The 19,528-nt window shown below is 43.1% G+C and overlaps 1 protein-coding gene across 1 annotated transcript in view; it reads right to left on the bottom strand.

Annotated features, from left to right (window-relative positions):
- Positions 1 to 19,528, bottom strand: part of ZFYVE9 (zinc finger FYVE-type containing 9) — a 1,427,803-nt gene that overhangs the window by 189,139 nt on the left and 1,219,136 nt on the right. The window contains exon 16 of the mRNA XM_044086014.1: positions 3,898 to 4,003. Coding sequence (XP_043941949.1) covers positions 3,898 to 4,003 — 106 coding nt within the window. The remainder of the gene's footprint in view (positions 1 to 3,897; positions 4,004 to 19,528) is intronic.

The raw sequence follows: 19,528 nt of genomic DNA, 5'->3' as shown, positions 1-19,528 counted from the left end.
AATGTAGCACAAAAACGACAGGCCGAGACGTCGTGGTCAGGGCCTAAGCAAGGAATGCAGAGGGAATGGAAATCCTTATGCGGTATTTGCTTCCCACATGAAATGCAATTATTAACTTTGTTTGACATCGGTCTGAGGCAAGAAAAGTTTCCCCAACGGGGTACTTAGCTTTCAAGAAGACCTCGGTTGAAAAATATTCGTAATCTCAGGAGCTGGCCGACCGGCACTTGTGAACTGCTTCTGCTTCGGGCACCGCGCGGCAAGAAAGACTGAAGAAAATGGCGTCGACTGGTTCTTTTATACCCCTGTCGCACTGACGTCAGGGAAGAAGCGACGACATCCGACGCCGGACCTAGACTTTGGAATTCGCCCGACAGAGGACCCATCTGACGGCAGGAAAACCCATCTGTTATGACTGCAGCTGTATGCACGATGAACATCAGCTGAAAGATGAGCTTTAACTAAAGAATATGGCAACCCAGCATTGAGCGATTCACACAAATAAGAGAGACCCAGATGGATCCCCACTGAAAAGGGATTCCAGTTACAAGAATGGCACCAGACATAAAATTTCTTCCATTTGGACAAATATGTTTTCTGGTAGTGGGTTTCCTGGCCTCCTGCAGAACTCTAACCAAATCTTCAGAAAAGAGGTGCCTAAAAGAGAAACAAACCCTATAACCCACAGCATCAGTTGAAGACTGGACAAGTGAGAATGGATCAGAAACTTCTTGTCTTGTGTGAGAAGGTCCACCCTGTGAGGTAAATTATGGTCATTGTCCTTGGCTACGTGAAGAAGGGGGGAACCAATGCAGACCGGGCCAAAAGGAAGTCACCAGCAACATTTTGGGGAAGTTTTGCTTGATCTTGAGCAGGACCACTGGAGTCAGTGGAAGGGGAGGGAAGGCAGAGAAAAACATCTCCTTCCAAGGAAAAGATAGTGCGTACATCTTCCAAGCCAGAGGGTTTGGGAGTCTGGCACAAAAAGGGGAAGTTGTCTGTTCAGATGGGAGGCATCTACCTGTGTAGTACCCCCCCCCCCAATAGACAATGTCCAGAAACACATCTCTGTGAAACATCCATTTGTGAGCCTGTGTGATGGACCTGCTCAAACAGTCTGCCACTATATTTTGCTCTGAAGAAATAAAGGCAGCTTAAAGAGTCACTCAAAACAGGAGAGCTAGATCCTAGACTGAAGAACAAGTCTGCAAAGAAGATAGGACCATGTTCCCCCTTGTTTGCTGATATACCACATCACTGTGATACTGTCTGTGAAGACTTGGAGAGGCCCTGGAAGAAAGAGGGAATGAAAAGCCAGAAGAGCTAAAAGGAGAGCTCTCAACTCCTTTATGTTGAAGTGGTCTGACCTATGATGATGTGGCCAGAGACCCTGGACCTTGAGGAAACCAAAAGAGCTCCCCACCCACTTTCTGAGGCATCTGAAAAAAGTCACTGAGATGGAACTGGAGGTTGAAAAGGAAGTCCTGGGTTGAAAAAAAAATGCTAATGAATCCACCACTGAAGCTCAAGTGTGAGGCATGGGAGGAAAGGAACAAGGGAATCCAGTGGATGACACTGTTGAAGCCACACTGACTTGAGGAACCACTGTAGTTTTGTTATATGAAGTCTGGCTAGAGGCAGCAATGGAATGGTGGAGGCCATGAATCCTAGAACTCTGAGAAAATCCCTAACCGTGAATGAAGCCAAAGGAAAAAGAGACTGAAAAAAAGGTGATAATAGAGAGGGCCTAGAGTAGGGACAGGAAATACCAGCATGGGAATGGTCTGTATCTTGCAACCGAGAAAAACATGATCCTGAGAAGGAGCCAGGAATGATTTCTGAAAGTTTATGGTAAATCCCAGGCTTTGTAATGGACAACCAGTACACCGGAAGTGCTTTAGCAGGATCATGGGAGATGCAGCCTGAATGAGCAGATTGTCTAGATAAAAAAAGATCTGAACTCTTCTCACCTGCAAAAGGCAATGATAGGAACGAGGCATTTCGTGAATACCCTTGGGAAGTAGAGAGGTCAAAGAACAAAGCAGAGAACTGAAAATGCAAGGAAGAAACAGAGAAACTTAAAAACTTCCTGGAAAGGGGGATGACTAGGGATGTAAAGATAGGCATCCTTAAGATCCATGGATACCAAGAATGCCTGGGGAAGAAGAAAAAGAGGAAACAGGGACTGAAGGGACAACATCCAAAAGGAAGTGACCTTTAGAAAGGTGTTGAGCTGAGAAAGGTCCAGAATGGGTCTCCAGGTGCACCAGAAATATCCTGGAATAAAACCATTTTGTTTCCTAGGCAGGAGGCACAACTTGAATGGTGTCCTGACCCAAAAGGCCCTGAAGTAGGTCTGGAAAGAAGGGAAGCTGTTCTTTAGGAAGCTGAGGGATGCCCAGAAAAGGAGGAAGAGATTTCCACATCATGAAATATCCCTGGCGGATGATGCACAAAACCCAAGAGTACTGAGTGACCCTTAGACAACTTGGAAGGGACAGGAAAAGATGAAGGGATAAGGGAACCTGTCCTAAGGAAAGGGGAACCAAACTGTCAGATAGTATCTGCTTTGTCTTGAAAAGGAGGCTTCTGAGACGTAGGAGTCTGATTAGAATTAGAAGGGGGTACACGCCTAGAACCCTTTTTACCTTTAGTAGCAGTACGGTGAAGCTGTCTACATACAAAAGCAGATAATTTCTCTGGAATTTAGGGATAGAAGACGTAAAAATAAAAATGGAAAGATATGCTAAGAAATCCCAATGGGGCACTTATTTGAAACAAGGCTCGGTAACCAGCACAGATGAGGGAGTGTTCAGCTCGACGATCAATGATGCCATCCGGACCAGTGACAAAGAAGTTTTATGGTACATATATCTGTACGTCACACCTTTATTACCTACATCTTACATATGGAGCATAAGTGCGATGTACGACATCTATAAATTCCAAAGGCTTTGGTATATTAGCTGGTAGTTGGGTTATCCTTGGCAGGAAATTCCTTAAGTAAAGAATACTGCAACAGTGATATGGAAGGATATCAACATATGCAGAATAATGTTCAGGAAGGATATCAACATATGCAGAATAATGTTCAGGAAGGATATCAACATATGCAGAATAATGTTCAGGAAGAGAAATAAGGTCAGTGGGAAAGGCAGGCCTTGAGCAATTTATATAACACTGAACTGAATGGAATCAAAGAAAGAAAAGGTATGCAGTGTATAATGTATGTAAATGGAAAACTGTCGCTATGGTTTGTTTCCTTTTATATTAATGTGTGTGTACCTAATGTCTTATCTGATAACTTAATAAAGGTGTTTAAAAAAGAAGCAAGGAATATGAGGAAGGATTACTTCACAAAGCAACATTCTCTTGTGTTTAAAGATATGAGGACCGTCACAACAGCCTCCTGAAAGATTAAGACAACCATCAGTTTCCTACATCATGAATGCCCCGCTCAGTACTTGACAGTGTAGTCATCATATACAGTGTTGTGGAATGAATGTAACCAATACAACAGGGCAGGTAGCTTGCTCACATTTGCCTCAAGGTCTTCTTATAAATAGCAATACTACATACAATATGCATCCCATAAAACAAAAAAGGATAAATGCTAGCCTAGCAAGCACAAATGCTGTACCAAAATACTAGTCATAAATGAAAAAACTGAAGCAAAGACCTGAATCACAAATGGTTTGTTCTACTACACAAACATGTTACACCAGCCAAAATATCCAAGGACTAACTGAAAAACGGTTTCATTCTCCGAGGTTTGCATAGGACAGTCATACAACAGTTGAGCCATATGAAGCATCTAGTTACTAATGTTGTTAGCATTTCATGAAAATATAAGTGTGTTAAAAACTGATGATTATTGCTGGACTTCTGTATACGTACCTCTGTCCATCGAAGGACCTTTCCACTGGCTTTATACTCTGATCCTTGAAATATCTTAACACTTGTTATTGATTCCAATGATTTGCCATCAATGGGACTAACAACACTAAAAAGAAAAAAATATATATAAATGTTAAACAGTAGCTGTCTATATACCAAGCAAGCAAGCAATCACTTAAATCACCTATGTTTCAAATTGTATGTTATGGATTGCTTCTGTTTTTATTTTAGTTTTTGCTTTACTAATCTTCAAACTATTGGGCCACTGCTGTTTAAACCTAACAATGAGCAGGATTCAGAAAGGCTTACTGCAATGAGGAAAGCCTTAACTTGAAAGGCGTCTGCACCACTGTAAGCCTTTCTGATTCAGAGACCATTACCACTCTATGGTTTTACCATGGAGTTGGTCACAGCAAACAGAACTGTTTTGCTGGGGAAGGTGCATACAAATGTGGGAGTGACCAATGCTAATTAGCTATTACCTCTCCTCTAAAACTGATGGTGACTCCAGATTTATTCAGCACAATGTCTGAGCAAATCACTCTATCCAAGCTAATTTTTTTCACTAGGAGGAAAAGGTGAATAATGACTTTTAATTATACTCATCCATTCATTCCTATGGGAGTGCTCACAGTTAGTGTCATGACTCCAGTGAAGTATAATAAAGCCATGGGGGCTTATGTGTGCCTCTGTGTGTGCATGCACATATCTGGGTAGCCACACTGCAGGGGATGTATGGGAATGGAGTGTGTCTATGCATGTCTGTATGTGCGCATGCATAACTACATGTGTTTGGGTGAGCATGTGTGTGTGTGTGTGTGTGTGTGTGTGTGTGTGTGTGTGTGTGTGTGTGTGTGTGTGTGTGTCTGCTTGCACATAGGGGGTTGCCTATGTTACACTGATGCAAATGGTGGTGTGGAGGCTAGAGCTGTCAGTGCAGCGCTCTTTTCAGAGACATGGTAAACAGCCACTAAATATATTTCACTGTTTGGCTTTACATAAAGATTTTCTCTGTTACGTTAACTAACCTATGTTGGCCAATTAGTATGTGCTTAGAAAATCTGAATTCTATGACATTGCTTGCAAAATACACACTTCCACTATTCTGAAAATGCAAGAGGATTTAAGGTCACCAGTAACTTCTCTTCTCACACAGTAGTCAACAAGACAATGAAACATATAGGAGTCACTCAGAAGTAGGCTGAAAGATTACATATCATGTGGGATTAAATGTAAAAGCAGAATTTTGTTGCTTGTGATGGGCCATTTTGCACTGTACTACGCAGTTTCTTCCTTCCCTACTGTTGTGTACAATGGGGAAAGCATACATAGCCATGCTTCCCAAATACATCTGAGAAGTTTTGATACCTTAGGAGTATTTTAAGGAGTACATGTAGGTTGGGGCATGGGTGTATATATACCACATATAACTAAGGGCTTGGCTGCAAAAACACTTACTCTGATGTGTTTGTGTGGTTACCAGGTGACAAGTGCTTTCAATGTTCTGAACTTGTTGTAATCAAGCAGCTGATTTTCTACTGATTGTATCTCACTCATTCACAGGGGAAGTAGCCAGACAAAACTTTCTTTTTTAACCAATATCTCACTTTGTCAAACAACCTGCTAAAAAAAACTTCATTTTTATACTTTGCTTTCTGAATTCCACCAGCCAGCATTTATTTCATTTTCCTAACTAAAGTATCTCCCTCTCCCTACTACCTCCTTTCTATGAAGTAATGTTTCTTCATATCATCTCTGAGACACTTTTTTCCTCCACTTTCAGGCTGTACTCCCTTGGTTTTTGTGCATCTCCTCTTCTGAAATATACAATCCTTTTAGAAGTAATTATCTATCGTGTACTTAAATGCTGATTCTTCCTTTGGTACCAGACAAACCTTTCTCATTTTGCTATGATATGACTTTTCAGCACTTGGTCTTCTAGTTTCCTTCATGATTACTAGCAAATCCATTGACTTAAGATGCCCAAAGAGTAGCAAGGTCACAACTTCCAAACTACAAGTTTCAGTTTGGGATGCAGAAACATACAAGGGACATCCTATAATGCATCACAAGGTTGATGTGCTGTGACAATAGAACAGTTTTCTTCCTTGTCTTCTGGAAAAGGTAAGAGAATCACTGCTGACAGGGTCAGAAAAGGGCAATTAGAATAATTTCTGGCCTCTCATTCTTCTGCTTTTTATCACTCAGGGAAGCAAGATTACAGGAGGGAAAGAATACAGAAACAGATCTGCCCAACTGAGGAAAAGGTAGCCTCTACCCCAGCTTGCTTGTATGCTGCTCTGTAGCTGAATCTTTTCAGCTGTCTAAAGCTTAAAGAAGCAAACCGTTCTAGCTATCGTACACCCCATCTATTTCTGAGCTCTAGTAATATTTTCATGGATCTACAGAGGTTTTGCTTAGTTCGTCTGCCCTACACTTCTGTGTGGGTACTTATGTGGCTATTAGGAACATTTTGAACTGCAGTGCTTTTTTCTCTCAGGCCTGTATGGCTAACCTGCAGAGATGACACGAGAATGTTCCTTCCTGTCTCTTTATGTACCACATCAATGTGATGTTGTCTCTGATGACTTTCAAAATCCCAGGCAGTTAGACCATTTTTAGAGTCTTGAGGGTCTGATAATTATTTCTTTGATGTTAATGTACCATTTTCTTTTCCGGAGACTCAATGTATCCTGTACTTCAGAGTATAGCTCCCTCCCCAAGCCAAGTCTGAGTTATCCAAGGATATAGTATAATTGCAGGGCTGCAGTCTAATGGGCATATCCCACCTCAGCTCTTTCCCGATAGAAAGTAGGACTGGGAAGATACATTCAAGTGACTGTGAATGTTGATCCTAGGAGTTTCTTAGGAACCTCTGTACTCAGCCTGCTCACAGGGACCATCGCAAAAGGTGGATGCCACGTGGTCATTGATGCTGAGAAACTGCCTAGCTATCATCAATGACTTTTCTTCTGCGTCTTGGAAGAGGAGAGTCAAAGACTGCACTTTGTTCTGTTGAAGGAAAGCACTGCATACATTGTAATCCAGCAAGGCTTCTAGCAAAATCACCTTCTTGCTTTAACCCAGCAGGACTTCTAGAAAAATCACTTTCCTTGTAGGACCAAATGGACTTCTCACAGAGAAGACCAGTCTATGGAGTCAAGCCATTGTTTACTCTAATGCACCCTTGCCCATCTTCCTGGGAATGAGCCCTGGATCAGGCAGTAATCCAAGTAAGGAATTCCTACGGACGCCATTAAGTTCTGCAAAATGCTGCTAATTGGAGCAAGAAATTATGTAAAAATTTTTGGTGCAGTAGATAAACCAAAGGGAAAATACATAAACTGGCAATGAGGCCCTAGCACATCAGACCTCAGGCATTATCTGTATCTCTTGAAGTTGGGAATAAGTAGGTAGGCATCTTTAGGGAATAATGGAATGAGGACATGAGGATCTAGACGTGGAAGAAAGGCCTGAAAGATTAGCTTCCTAAACTTGGGAATTTCTACGAACTTTTTAAGTTTTGAAAGGTGCATAACAGGACTTCAAGGAGCCTTCTTTTCTTGGTACAAGGAACAGTCCACTGGACTAATTACTTTTGATAAGAGGTGCTCTACAAGGTGTTTCTGGTTTCTGAGCACTAAAAGCAAACCTCGTCTGAGAGGCTTGGTTGTGAAATGGTTCCTGTAGCCTCTGGATCTATCTGTATATTTCAGTCATCTGTAGTGATGTCTGCCCATTAGTGGTAACACTAGGTCAGCCAACCCTCTATCCTGGGAACATGAGTGGGTAAGGGATGGGGGTTCAAAGGACATGATGGGATTTCCTGAGCAGCAGGAGGATGCTGAAATAGTAACAGTTGTTCCCAGGAGAACACTGGGGCCTGAGAGCCAGCAGGTCTCCCTCTATCCTTCTGTTTTTTCTTTTTTTAGCAGCCTTCTTAACCTTGTGCTGCTTATTTCTAACCTGCTTAGCGTAGTAAGGCTGTTTGAAATGGCAGTTTGTTATACACTAGAATGAGAGTGTGAGAAATTCATTTCACAAGAAAGATAAAAAAAAATAGAAAATCATCCCGGCTGCTTCTTAAAATGTAAAGAATAAATTTAATTTATAAGGAAAATGCAGATCGCAGACATTACGGCTAACAACAAGAAAACTAGTTGATCAACAGCTAATGGGTTCCTATCACATAGTTGAACTTGTACAAGTTCAAACCTTATATGGTCAAGAGTATACGTTTGAACTTGTACAATTTTGAGCGTTTCAATGGAAATCTCCGTAAGGGGAGGTTTCCATTCTGTTGAATGAGGTGCAATCTCGGAGTTGGTATATTTAAGTAGCAGGAGGTGTGGGGGTGCAGGGGTGCTTGCTTCCCTGCTTACAACAGCTTATTTTGTTTTTCCTTTTTTTTTTATTCATATTCGAAGTTTTGTAACTTCGAACGGAATGGTTTGTACATTTCGTGTTCGAAGTTATAAAACTTTGACTATATGATATAGACCCCAGCTAACAGTGCATCATCCATCCTGTTGCAGACAAACTGCCATATTCTTCTAACTTCCCCTTTTACATCCTTTTTAGCAGACTCTATAAGCAAAATGTCATAGTTCCAAGTTTAGCCACATTGTTTTTAACAATTTGACAGACTTCTCTCTGTGTACAGTTTCATCATCCAACTCTCATTTATACTTTGCTCCATGCATGTTTTTTTTAACAATAGTTGCATTCTGTTGAAAAAAAAGAACATTAAAACAAACAGAGAAAACAGTTCTAACAATGAATTTAAAATGTCATCAAAAGGGCGCATCTCCAAGTTGGCACTAGCCTTAATCTCAGTCTCTTTAGGGCCTTAATGTTGGAGAATAAATCCCTTTTTGATACTTAGGTCCAGTGCTTGTTAATACAAATCTCAGCAAAACCAATTATCTTAGATAAGCACTTCCATCTGAAGACCTCAGTCTAATAGTGAAGAGCTTCAACTTTTAAATGTATATGCTATGTAAACAGAGACTCGGGGTGCAGGAGGTTTGACAATAGCTCAAAGGAGGGGAAGGAGCTGGGAATGACTTAGAGTTATAGTTGCAACAGCAAAACAACAAGATCTTCTTCTTTCGGCTGCTCCCATTAGCGGTCACTATAGGGGATCATCTGTTTTCATTTCTTCCTGTCCTCTGCATTTTGCTCTGTCACACCAATCATCTGCATGTTCTCTCTCACCGCATCCATAAACCTTATCTTAGGCCTTGTTCTTTTCCTCTTACCTGGCAGCTCCATCCTTAGCATTCATTTCCCAATATACCCAGCATCACTCCTCAGCACACGTTCAAAGCAATGCAATCTCGCCTCTCTGGCTTTGTCTCCAAACCTTTCCAACCTGAGCTGACCATCTAATATACTCATTCCTAATCCTGTCCACCCTTGTCACACCCAGTGCAAACCTTAACATCTTTAACTCTGCCACATCCAGCTCAGACTCCTGCCTTTTTGTCAATGCCACAGTCTCCAACCCATATAACATAGCTGGTCTCACTACCATCTTGTAGACCTTTCCTTTCACTCTTGCCGGTACCAGTCTGTCACAAATCATTTCTGACACTCTTCTTCACCCTGCCTGCACCCTCTTCTTCACCTCTCTTCCACACTCACCATTACTCTGAACTGTTGATCCCAAGTATTTTAACTCATCCACCTTCTCCAACTCAACTCCCTGCATCCTCACTATTCCTCTTGTCCTTCCACTCATTCATCCACACATATTAGTAATCCTGCTGACAGTCATTTCTCTCCTCTTTAAAGCATATCTCTACCTCTCCAGGGTCTCCTCAACCTGTTCCTTACTCTCAATGCAGATCATAATATCATCTGCAAACATCATAGCCCACAGGGAATATTGTCTGATCTTAACTGTCAACCTGTCCATCAACACTGCAAATAAGAAAGGGCTCAGTGCTGATCCTTGATGTAATCCCACCTCCACCTTGAAGACAGTGTGGAAAAAAACTGACCAGCTCCCCCTTTACAAAAGCTGCCACACATGTGAACAAGTGTCCATGTACCTGTTATCAATGTAGCAGTTTGTTTATTTCTGCCTTTAACCCTTATGAGAAGGGATCAAGATCAGACTGCTTTTATGAGGCTTGTGAGTCTCTAAATCACAAGTAAATGTGTGGCTATCAACAGTTAAAAATGTTACAAAAAAATTGACAGAGTAAGGACTGTAAGGGGTGAAACAAATTATCCCCTTTCCATACATTACCCATTATTAAAGGCCGAGTGTGTCAAAGTGGCCCAACTCTCCATATCCAAAATATCACATTTAGAACCATTTTAACGATTTGTACTTATAAAAAATATATTTGATGATCAAAATTCACCAGGATGACACCAGCAGGTCCAATCTCAAAGTTTAAAGCGAGTCCTACTGTTACCACCCATGTGTCTGAATGTAACTGCAGTGTGTTTTGTGTAGTCATCATGGTTGTTATGTCATAGCTATCATTCTTTCTCTTATCCAAATCAGAATTTTTTCGCTAAAGTAGAGCCTGGATGGTGGCTGGTCACAAACATTTGCTACAACTACTCCCCTAACTGAATATATTTAAGTGTTAAGACACAGTCTACATAATTTAAGTTGAAGAACTTACTCTACAATGATATGAGGACAATTTTAACTACTTGCTTTCCACTGTAGATATAGCAGAACATCATAGCAACTCCACTATACCTGGTGTTTGACAATGATAGGGAACATGAAACTTCCACTACATTTCTCACATCTACACATTTCCTGAATTACTGTCCTAGAAAATGTGCGTTATCATTCTATAGGGCTTGTGGCACTCCCCAGTATGCAAACACTTGTGTCCATACAGTGTTGCAGCAGTGACAGCTATACAAGTTTTGGTAGGAGTTACTTCACACCAATTTTGAAAATGAACTGACTTGAGAAACAGGTCCAACATAGACAGTTTGTATCATCATCCAGGGCACCTCCACAAGGACGCTTACACAATACAAGCTTTTCTTTTCCCTTAGCATTAGCCTGTAAACCCACCAAGCATTTTTATGATGTATCCCAGCATACATTTTGTAGGCTTCAATGAAACCTTGTTTGCCAGTGGCAGCCTCTTTTCTAAAAATCACACCATATTATGAAACCTGAAAGAAAAAAATGTGGCTGGTGGCTATGACAGATTACAAGTAAGGCAAGCACTGGTGCTGAAGAGGACATAACGGTGGCATGAAAGACCACACAGTGCCAGTCTTACCTCCTAAAATGAGATCCCTCCAACTATCATATCCCACTGAGAATAGCATTCAAACAGCTTTCAGTGGAGCCACAGGGTGCAGAACATTCCTGAGGAAAGCAGTCTTAACTACAGAGCAGCTATAATGCAAACCCTCCTCGTTAACAGTGTCTCTCAGTGTACGTACTTACACAGTGAATAGCAATGGTCTCAGTACTGACTGCATGGAACTCCTCACACACCGGAGGATGGGTCAAGACTGTTGGTGCAACCTGACAGTTAGTATGCAGACCATTCAAGATAATGGAAAATTAATCACAGTAAGATTAAATAAAAAGGCAGCTGTAAAGGATAACATGATCTACCATGTCAAATGCATATGAGCAATCTATCACAGACAAGCGTGAATATAAAATCTTATAACTAACTCGTAAGAGACTGCTGATCACTCAAAGGAGTGTCACTGCTCTACTATGGCAAGTCACAAAACCAACATAAAAATGTATTCCACAGATCATATGGTCAGAGGTAAGACTTGACTGCACACTAACAACCTTCTTGATAACTTTCCCTAAAATGGGGACTTTAAAGAAAGGGTTTTAGTTATCCACTGATAACCCAACTAAAGAAGGTTTCTTGAAGAATGGAGTTATTAAAGCCTCATCTAAAAAGATAATACATTGGTCTTCAGAAATGTCCTGACAATGTGATAAACAAGTGGAATTAACACCTCAAGTTAGGTAAAAAAAAAAATGGTGGAGCCACGATGCAGACAAAGTAGGTAGCCAGAAAAAAATGAAACTTCATCTATGAAATAAGAGTGAATACAAGAAAACTCACATAAGGAATAGTCAAAGAAACACCAAAAATGCAGTACTAACAGAGAAAAGATAAAAGGGGATTATTTCCTCTGATGGACCCTCACTTGCAAAGAATAAGAAGTTATGTACTCACCATAACGTTCCATCTGAGTAGGTATCTTCATTTGTCTGCAACCTTTGGGATACGGATCCGATCTCGGATCCGAGCCGGCAACTTCTATCACAGCATAGATCCGAGCTCCTAGCTCCTCCCTTTACCCATAATCCCCTGCCAACCCTGACTGACCTCAGATCAAGTTTGCCCCATAGCACAGCTAGTACTGTGTCCCAGAGGGAACTAATCTAAAGAACCCTAAGTAGGATCATTTTGGTCAGGGGGAAGGAGGGGGGGATGGTTGCAGACAAATGAAGATACCTACTCAGATGGAACGTTATGGTGAGTACATAACTTCTTAATCTGAAGTAGGACTTCATTTGTCAGCAACCTTTGGGACAGAGTCCCCAGCTACCTAAATCTTGGGTGGCCTTCATGAAAGGATATTCCAGAGCACTGCAGAGCCAAACGACGCCCTACCTCAGGAGACAATATCTACTTTGTAGTGGCTGATAAAGGTATGAGATGAAGCCCAAGTGGCTGCGGAACAAATGTCATCCAGAGAAACTCTAGCCTTGAAAGCAGCCGATGTAGCAATGGCCCTCGTAGAATGAGCATGGACTCCCTGAGGTGCAGGCCTTCCCGAGCTCTGATATGCTAAGAGAATACAATTAGATATCCATCGGGAGAGGATAACCTTAGAAACTGCCTTGCCAAAGTTGTTTTTGGCAAAGGAGACAAAACTGATCGGATTGCCTATGACCAGTAGTTCGATGAGTATAAAAACGTAGTTGTCTGTGCACGTCTAAAGAGTGCAGCTTATACTCTCCTTTGTTTTGATAGTTGGGGAAGAATACTGGAAGATTAATAGACTGATTGATGTTAGCTTCCGATGATACTTTAGGTAGGAAAGACGGATTGATCCTGAGGTGAACTCTGTCTGGGTGGAAGACCAAATACAGTGGTTTGACACAGAGTCTGGAGTTCCGAGACCCTCTTGGCTGAATTTATGGCCACCAAAAAGGCCGTTTTCCAAGAGAGGTATTTAAAATCAACAGTGGCCGCCAGCTCAAAAGGGGGGCTAGTCAAGGCCTGTAAAACTAGAGATAAATCCCATGGGGGTACCACCTCCTTGACCAGGGGCCTGAGAAGGAAGGTACCCTTAAGGAAAGTCTTACATAGTTTGGAAGTAATAAGCAGCCCTGACTCCTGACCTACATGGTAGTGTGAAATTGCTGCAAGTTGCACTTTGACCATGGAAGAACTAGCCCCCTGGTGAAAGAGAGAAGATAGAAAATCTAAAACTGATGCTACTGACGCCGTGAAAGGATCTAAATGACGGTGCTCTGCCCAAATGGAAAAACGTTTCCATTTACTCCGATAGACCCTTCTGGTGAAGGGCTTGTGAGCTGCTACTAGGATGGCTTTGACTGGAGATGAAATTCCGGGAGTCCTTATCAGGAGTGGAACTGGAGCAACCAAGCCGTCAGCTTTAGGTTGACCAGGTTCGGGGTTGGAAGACCCAGGGGGTGTGAAATGAGATCCAGAAGGGGATCCAACATCCAGGGCGGATGAATCAGGTGAGACCATAGGTAAGGGAACCACGTCTGACGAGGCCAGAATGGGGCAATGAGGATCATTCTGCTCCCCAACCGACTGGCTTTCTGCAATAGTTTCAACATCAGGGGCAGAGGCGGGTAAGCATAAAGCAGACCGGGAGGCCAAGCATGAACTAGAGAGTCTCTCGGGGACTCCCCCGGAGGGGGGATCAGAGCAAAGTAATAGTTGCATTTGGTATTTGAGTGAGAGGCAAAAAGATCGCAACAAGGTCGCCCCCATCGGGCAAATATTTGCTCTGCCACTAGAGGATTGGGAGACCACTCGTAAGGAGTCAGGATAGTACGACTGAGCCTGTCCGCTAATATGCTGTACCGTCCCGGAATGTGCGTTGCGATGAGAAAGCGGTTGGTGGATATCGCCCATTCCCACACTCTCATGGCCTCGCGGCAGAGTGGGTAAAACCTGGTTCCCCCCTGTTTGTTGATGTACCAGACGACTGACATGTTGTCTGTCTGTACTGCAATCATTCCCACCAGAAGAGGGTTGTGAAGCGCTTGCAACGTCAAAAGTACCGCCCTCATCTCCAGGACGTTGATATGCAAAGAGGTCTCTATGTCGTTCCATGTGCCTTGGACTGTTCTGTGTCCATGGTCACTGAGGCGACTGGCGGAGGCAGCGAGAAGGGGCGTCCCGTGTGGAGATTGGAGGACTGGAGCCACCACACGAGTGACCTTCTGCAAACCCTGCTTAGGGAGATTGGATGAGACAGGGGATTGCGATATAGGGACCATTGTACCTGGAGGGTCCATTGTATGACCCTCATATTCAACCGGGCCAATGGCAGCAGCGGAATTGCTGCCGCCATGGACCCTAGAGCCCTCAGGACCAATTCCGCCGAAGGAGCTTGAAGTTGAAGGATGGCCTGCACATGCAACCTCAGGTTCTGAAGCCGATCTGGAGTCAAGAAAACAAGCATCAGTCTGGAGTCCAACCTCGCCCCTATGAAATCCAATACTTGTGTAGGAGCCAGGGAGGATTTGGCCGTGTTGATGGTCAACCCTAAGAGTGGAGCCAGATTGAGGAAATAATCCCTGCATGAGCAAAGAAGATGCCTTGTTGGGGCGGTAAGGAGCCAGTCGTCCAGGTACGGAAAGACCTGAATTCCCTGGAGTCTCAGGTGGGCCGCTATCACTGCCAAGACCTTGGTGAACACCCTGGGGGCTGAGGTGAGACTGAAGGGAAGGGCCCTGAATTGGAAATGGCTGGCTCCCAGCCGGAAGAGGAGAAACCTCCTGGAGCGTCTGTCCACGAGAATATGATAGTACGCATCCTTGAGGTCTATTGAGCACATCCAGTCATTCTCCCTTAGTAGTGGGAGGATAGATTGCAGAGTGACCATCCGGAACTTTACTTTTGGTACTGCCAGGTTCAAGAGAGAGAGGTCCAAGACAGGCCTCGCGTCCCCTGTCTTTTTTGGCACCAGAAAGAACCTGGAGTAAAACCCTGATCCGTGCTGATCTGGGGGGACGGGCTAGATAGCTCTTTTTTGTAAGAGTTGCTGAATTTCTGCAGCAGCCGCCTCCCTCTGATTGGGTGGCACATCGGGGAGGCTTCTGATACTGGGGGTTACAAGAAAGGGAATTTGGTATCCTCTGGATATAACACGAAGCTCCCAGCGATCCGTAGTTATGGACTCCCACATTGCTAGGTGTCTCGAGAAACGTCCCCTGACTGCCTCCAGAGTGGAGCAGCCGTGTAACCCCTCAGGGGTTCTGCGTGGGCCTCTCAGAGAAAGGTTCTCTGGACCCAAAGTTCCTGGGACCCCCTCTGCCTCTAGCGCGGCGTCCTCCCTGTCCTCCTCTGCCACGAGAGGACTGGTTGTCTGGAGCAGACTGGGATTGATGCGATTTCCGGAACCATCCCCTTTCTCTCTCACCTTACCCTGCCTTGAATCTGGTGTTCCTGCTGGTACATTTGCTGCAGCCTCCTTATTTAGTTAAGAAGCCAATCACTGTTATTTTCAGTCTTTTCTTTCTCGTATTTACTCATCTTTTCAATGAATTCTTAGTCAATTTTCAATGACTTTGTAATGGCTTTTTAACTCATTACATCTGAGTGCCACTTCCAGGTGCATCTGAAGTTAACTCCTACTGACACCTCTAGGTGTCTAATATTGCTTGTTCATATTTGCATCCATAATTCCAAAACCATGTTATGTACAAGGTTTTACAATATTTCATCTTAAAGCTTACACAATAGCAAACTCTACTACATTAATATTTGACATCTGTCTAATGCATTAACCATTGTTTTATGATATTAATTTTGTATAGATATAATTGTCATATTTTTTCTAAATATCTTAACAACCAAGTAATTCAGACAAAACTCCTTAGCCTCATATGAAAGTTCAAAGCTAGATAAATAATATTCTGCTGTGACAGTATGTGTGTAACTTGAGTGATTGCTGAGATATTATAAGTTGTTTACAAAATATTGCAAATGTAATAGTTACTCTGTATACTGTGACTTGTAAAATTCAGTTTAAGATCTGGAACCTAAAGAATACTACCACTATAAAAATAGCTTGTGCTGAAGGGTTTGCCATTTATACTTTCATAATCCATGTGGTTTTAGAGAAATGGACATTTGTTTGAAATGTGAGGACATAATTCGATTCTGTCAAAAGGCTGAGGCTCTGCTCATTGGAAGTTACAGTGCAAACCTCCTAAGCTTCATTGGAGTGAATGAGTTTAAGAACCCCCTCCTGAGCTGCAAAGAGCCAATGGTGTAAGATAAGACGTTCCACCCTTCGTGTTCTAGTCTTGTTCCATTCAAGTTTTGTGATGCTACTGTTTCAAGTTACCTACCTCAGTTTCTCCCAGTCACTCCTGCCCTTTCATCCTGCTTGGTTTTACTAACGGATCCAGTGCTGATGACCGTTTTGAAAAAATTATTATTTATTTATCAGCTTACTGTTAGTAATGCCATTCAGTTTAAATGTTCCTTCAGCAAATGAAAACACATCCTTTCCAGTTTCCTCGTCTCTTGTCCCATTCCTTCTTGTCACTTGTTTGACTATATCATTAATGGAGAGAGGATCGTGCCTGTGCTGTCATTAATTTATCCAAAATGTTATAGTCTATACCCCAAACCCTTCAGCTGTGCTACTTGACCAACTTAAAGGATGTTAGCTGTCCTGTTTTTTTCCAGTGTTTTAGAATAGGTGGGTTCATCTTCCCATCTGATCTCTCTCTCTGTGTAGCCCTTAATTTATTTTTTTTTTCTTGCATTTTTGCGACATCTTGTGACCTCCCCATCCCTGGGCTGTACATTACTATAAATTCAGCTCGTCTGCCCTGCTGCAACATTCACTTAGAGGCTAATATGGGGGGGGTGCTATAAAAAATACAAATACCAATCAGAAGAGATTTTAGACAGCAGAAGGTTGGAGTGTTGACACAGTTATACTCTCTTTTCAGAGAAATACCGTATACTTAAGAAATGTTATGCTTAGTAACTTCAGAGATCAGTCAGACTAGCCACTTAGTAGTGAGTTCTCTTCTGCTTCTGTTGCCACTCCAGGGTCTTGCATGTGGTCAACACAGGATCTAAAGTAATTCTACTAATTGTAATTAGATTGTAACTTGAATATCCACAGTATCTACTTTAAAACTGATGCAGAAGTTGCAATGCGGTAAACCTCCATGCAGTCCCTAAATATACTAAGTCTGAGCTCACGCAGGTTTGAAGGTAAGGGAAGCTTTCTCGCAGTATTTTCATTTCCTTTTCATTGATTAAAATGGGAGCTGCTTAAATCTGATCAGCGTATCCCACTGTGGTCATACTAGCTTCAGTTATACTCAAATAAACCATCAGCCGACTATGCAGCTAAGTTTACCTCTGTATTATTAACATCCCTTCTCCTGAATTTGAACATGCAGTTCATAGACCATAGGTTAATACTAGGCTTACTACCCTGAAGTGACATTTTAAGCCTAGCCAGTAATCTGAGGACAGGATCAAACTTTGTAACTTGTGTCAAGTGAGGTTAAGACCTGGCCATTGTGACAAACCCACCTCTTTTTTGGGTATGCTCAGATCTGAAGTAGGACTTCATTTGTCAGCAACCTTTGGGATACGGATCCGATCTCGGATCCGAGCCGGCAACTTCTATCACAGCATAGATCCGAGCTCCTAGCTCCTCCCTTTACCCATAATCCCCTGCCAACCCTGACTGACCTCAGATCAAGTTTGCCCCATAGCACAGCTAGTACTGTGTCCCAGAGGGAACTAATCTAAAGAACCCTAAGTAGGATCATTTTGGTCAGGGGGAAGGGGGGGGTGGTTGCAGACAAATGAAGATACCTACTCAGATGGAACGTTATGGTGAGTACATAACTTCTTAATCTGAAGTAGGACTTCATTTGTCAGCAACCTTTGGGACAGAGTCCCCAGCTACCTAAATCTTGGGTGGCCTTCATGAAAGGATATTCCAGAGCACTGCAGAGCCAAACGACGCCCTACCTCAGGAGACAATATCTACTTTGTAGTGGCTGATAAAGGTATGAGATGAAGCCCAAGTGGCTGCGGAACAAATGTCATCCAGAGAAACTCTAGCCTTGAAAGCAGCCGATGTAACAATGGCCCTCGTAGAATGAGCATGGACTCCCTGAGGTGCAGGCCTTCCCGAGCTCTGATATGCTAAGAGAATACAATTAGATATCCATCGGGAGAGGATAACCTTAGAAACTGCCTTGCCAAAGTTGTTTTTGGCAAAGGAGACAAAACTGATCGGATTGCCTATGACCAGTAGTTCGATGAGTATAAAAACGTAGTTGTCTGTGCACGTCTAAAGAGTGCAGCTTATACTCTCCTTTGTTTTGATAGTTGGGGAAGAATACTGGAAGATTAATAGACTGATTGATGTTAGCTTCCGATGATACTTTAGGTAGGAAAGACGGACTGATCCTGAGGTGAACTCTGTCTGGGTGGAAGACCAAATACAGTGGTTTGACACAGAGTCTGGAGTTCCGAGACCCTCTTGGCTGAATTTATGGCCACCAAAAAGGCCGTTTTCCAAGAGAGGTATTTAAGATCAACAGTGGCCGCCAGCTCAAAAGGGGGGCTAGTCAAGGCCTGTAAAACTAGAGATAAATCCCATGGGGGTACCACCTCCTTGACCGGGGGCCTGAGAAGGAAGGTACCCTTAAGGAAAGTCTTACATAGTTTGGAAGTAATAAGCAGCCCTGACTCCTGACCTACATGGTAGTGTGAAATTGCTGCAAGTTGCACTTTGACCATGGAAGAACTAGCCCCCTGGTGAAAGAGAGAAGATAGAAAATCTAAAACTGATGCTACTGACGCCGTGAAAGGATCTAAATGACGGTGCTCCGCCCAAATGGAAAAACGTTTCCATTTACTCCGATAGACCCTTCTGGTGAAGGGCTTGTGAGCTGCTACTAGGATGGCGTTGACTGGAGATGAAATTCCGGGAGTCCTTATCAGGAGTGGAACTGGAGCAACCAAGCCGTCAGCTTTAGGTTGGCCAGGTTCGGGGTTGGAAGACCCAGGGGGTGTGAAATGAGATCCAGAAGGGGATCCAACATCCAGGGCGGATGAATCAGGTGAGACCATAGGTAAGGGAACCACGTCTGACGAGGCCAGAATGGGGCAATGAGGATCATTCTGCTCCCCAACCGACTGGCTTTCTGCAATAGTTTCAACATCAGGGGCAGAGGCGGGTAAGCATAAAGCAGACCGGGAGGCCAAGCATGAACTAGAGAGTCTCTCGGGGACTCCCCCGGAGGGGGGATCAGAGCAAAGTAATAGTTGCATTTGGTATTTGAGTGAGAGGCAAAAAGATCGCAACAAGGTCGCCCCCATCGGGCAAATATTTGCTCTGCCAC

The sequence above is a fragment of the Protopterus annectens genome, chromosome 10.part0 (assembly GCF_019279795.1).
Source record: "Protopterus annectens isolate FY-2018-M chromosome 10.part0, PAN1.0, whole genome shotgun sequence".
Lineage (NCBI taxonomy): Eukaryota > Metazoa > Chordata > Ceratodontiformes > Protopteridae > Protopterus > Protopterus annectens.
This window is presented reverse-complemented; position numbering and strand designations above follow the sequence as displayed.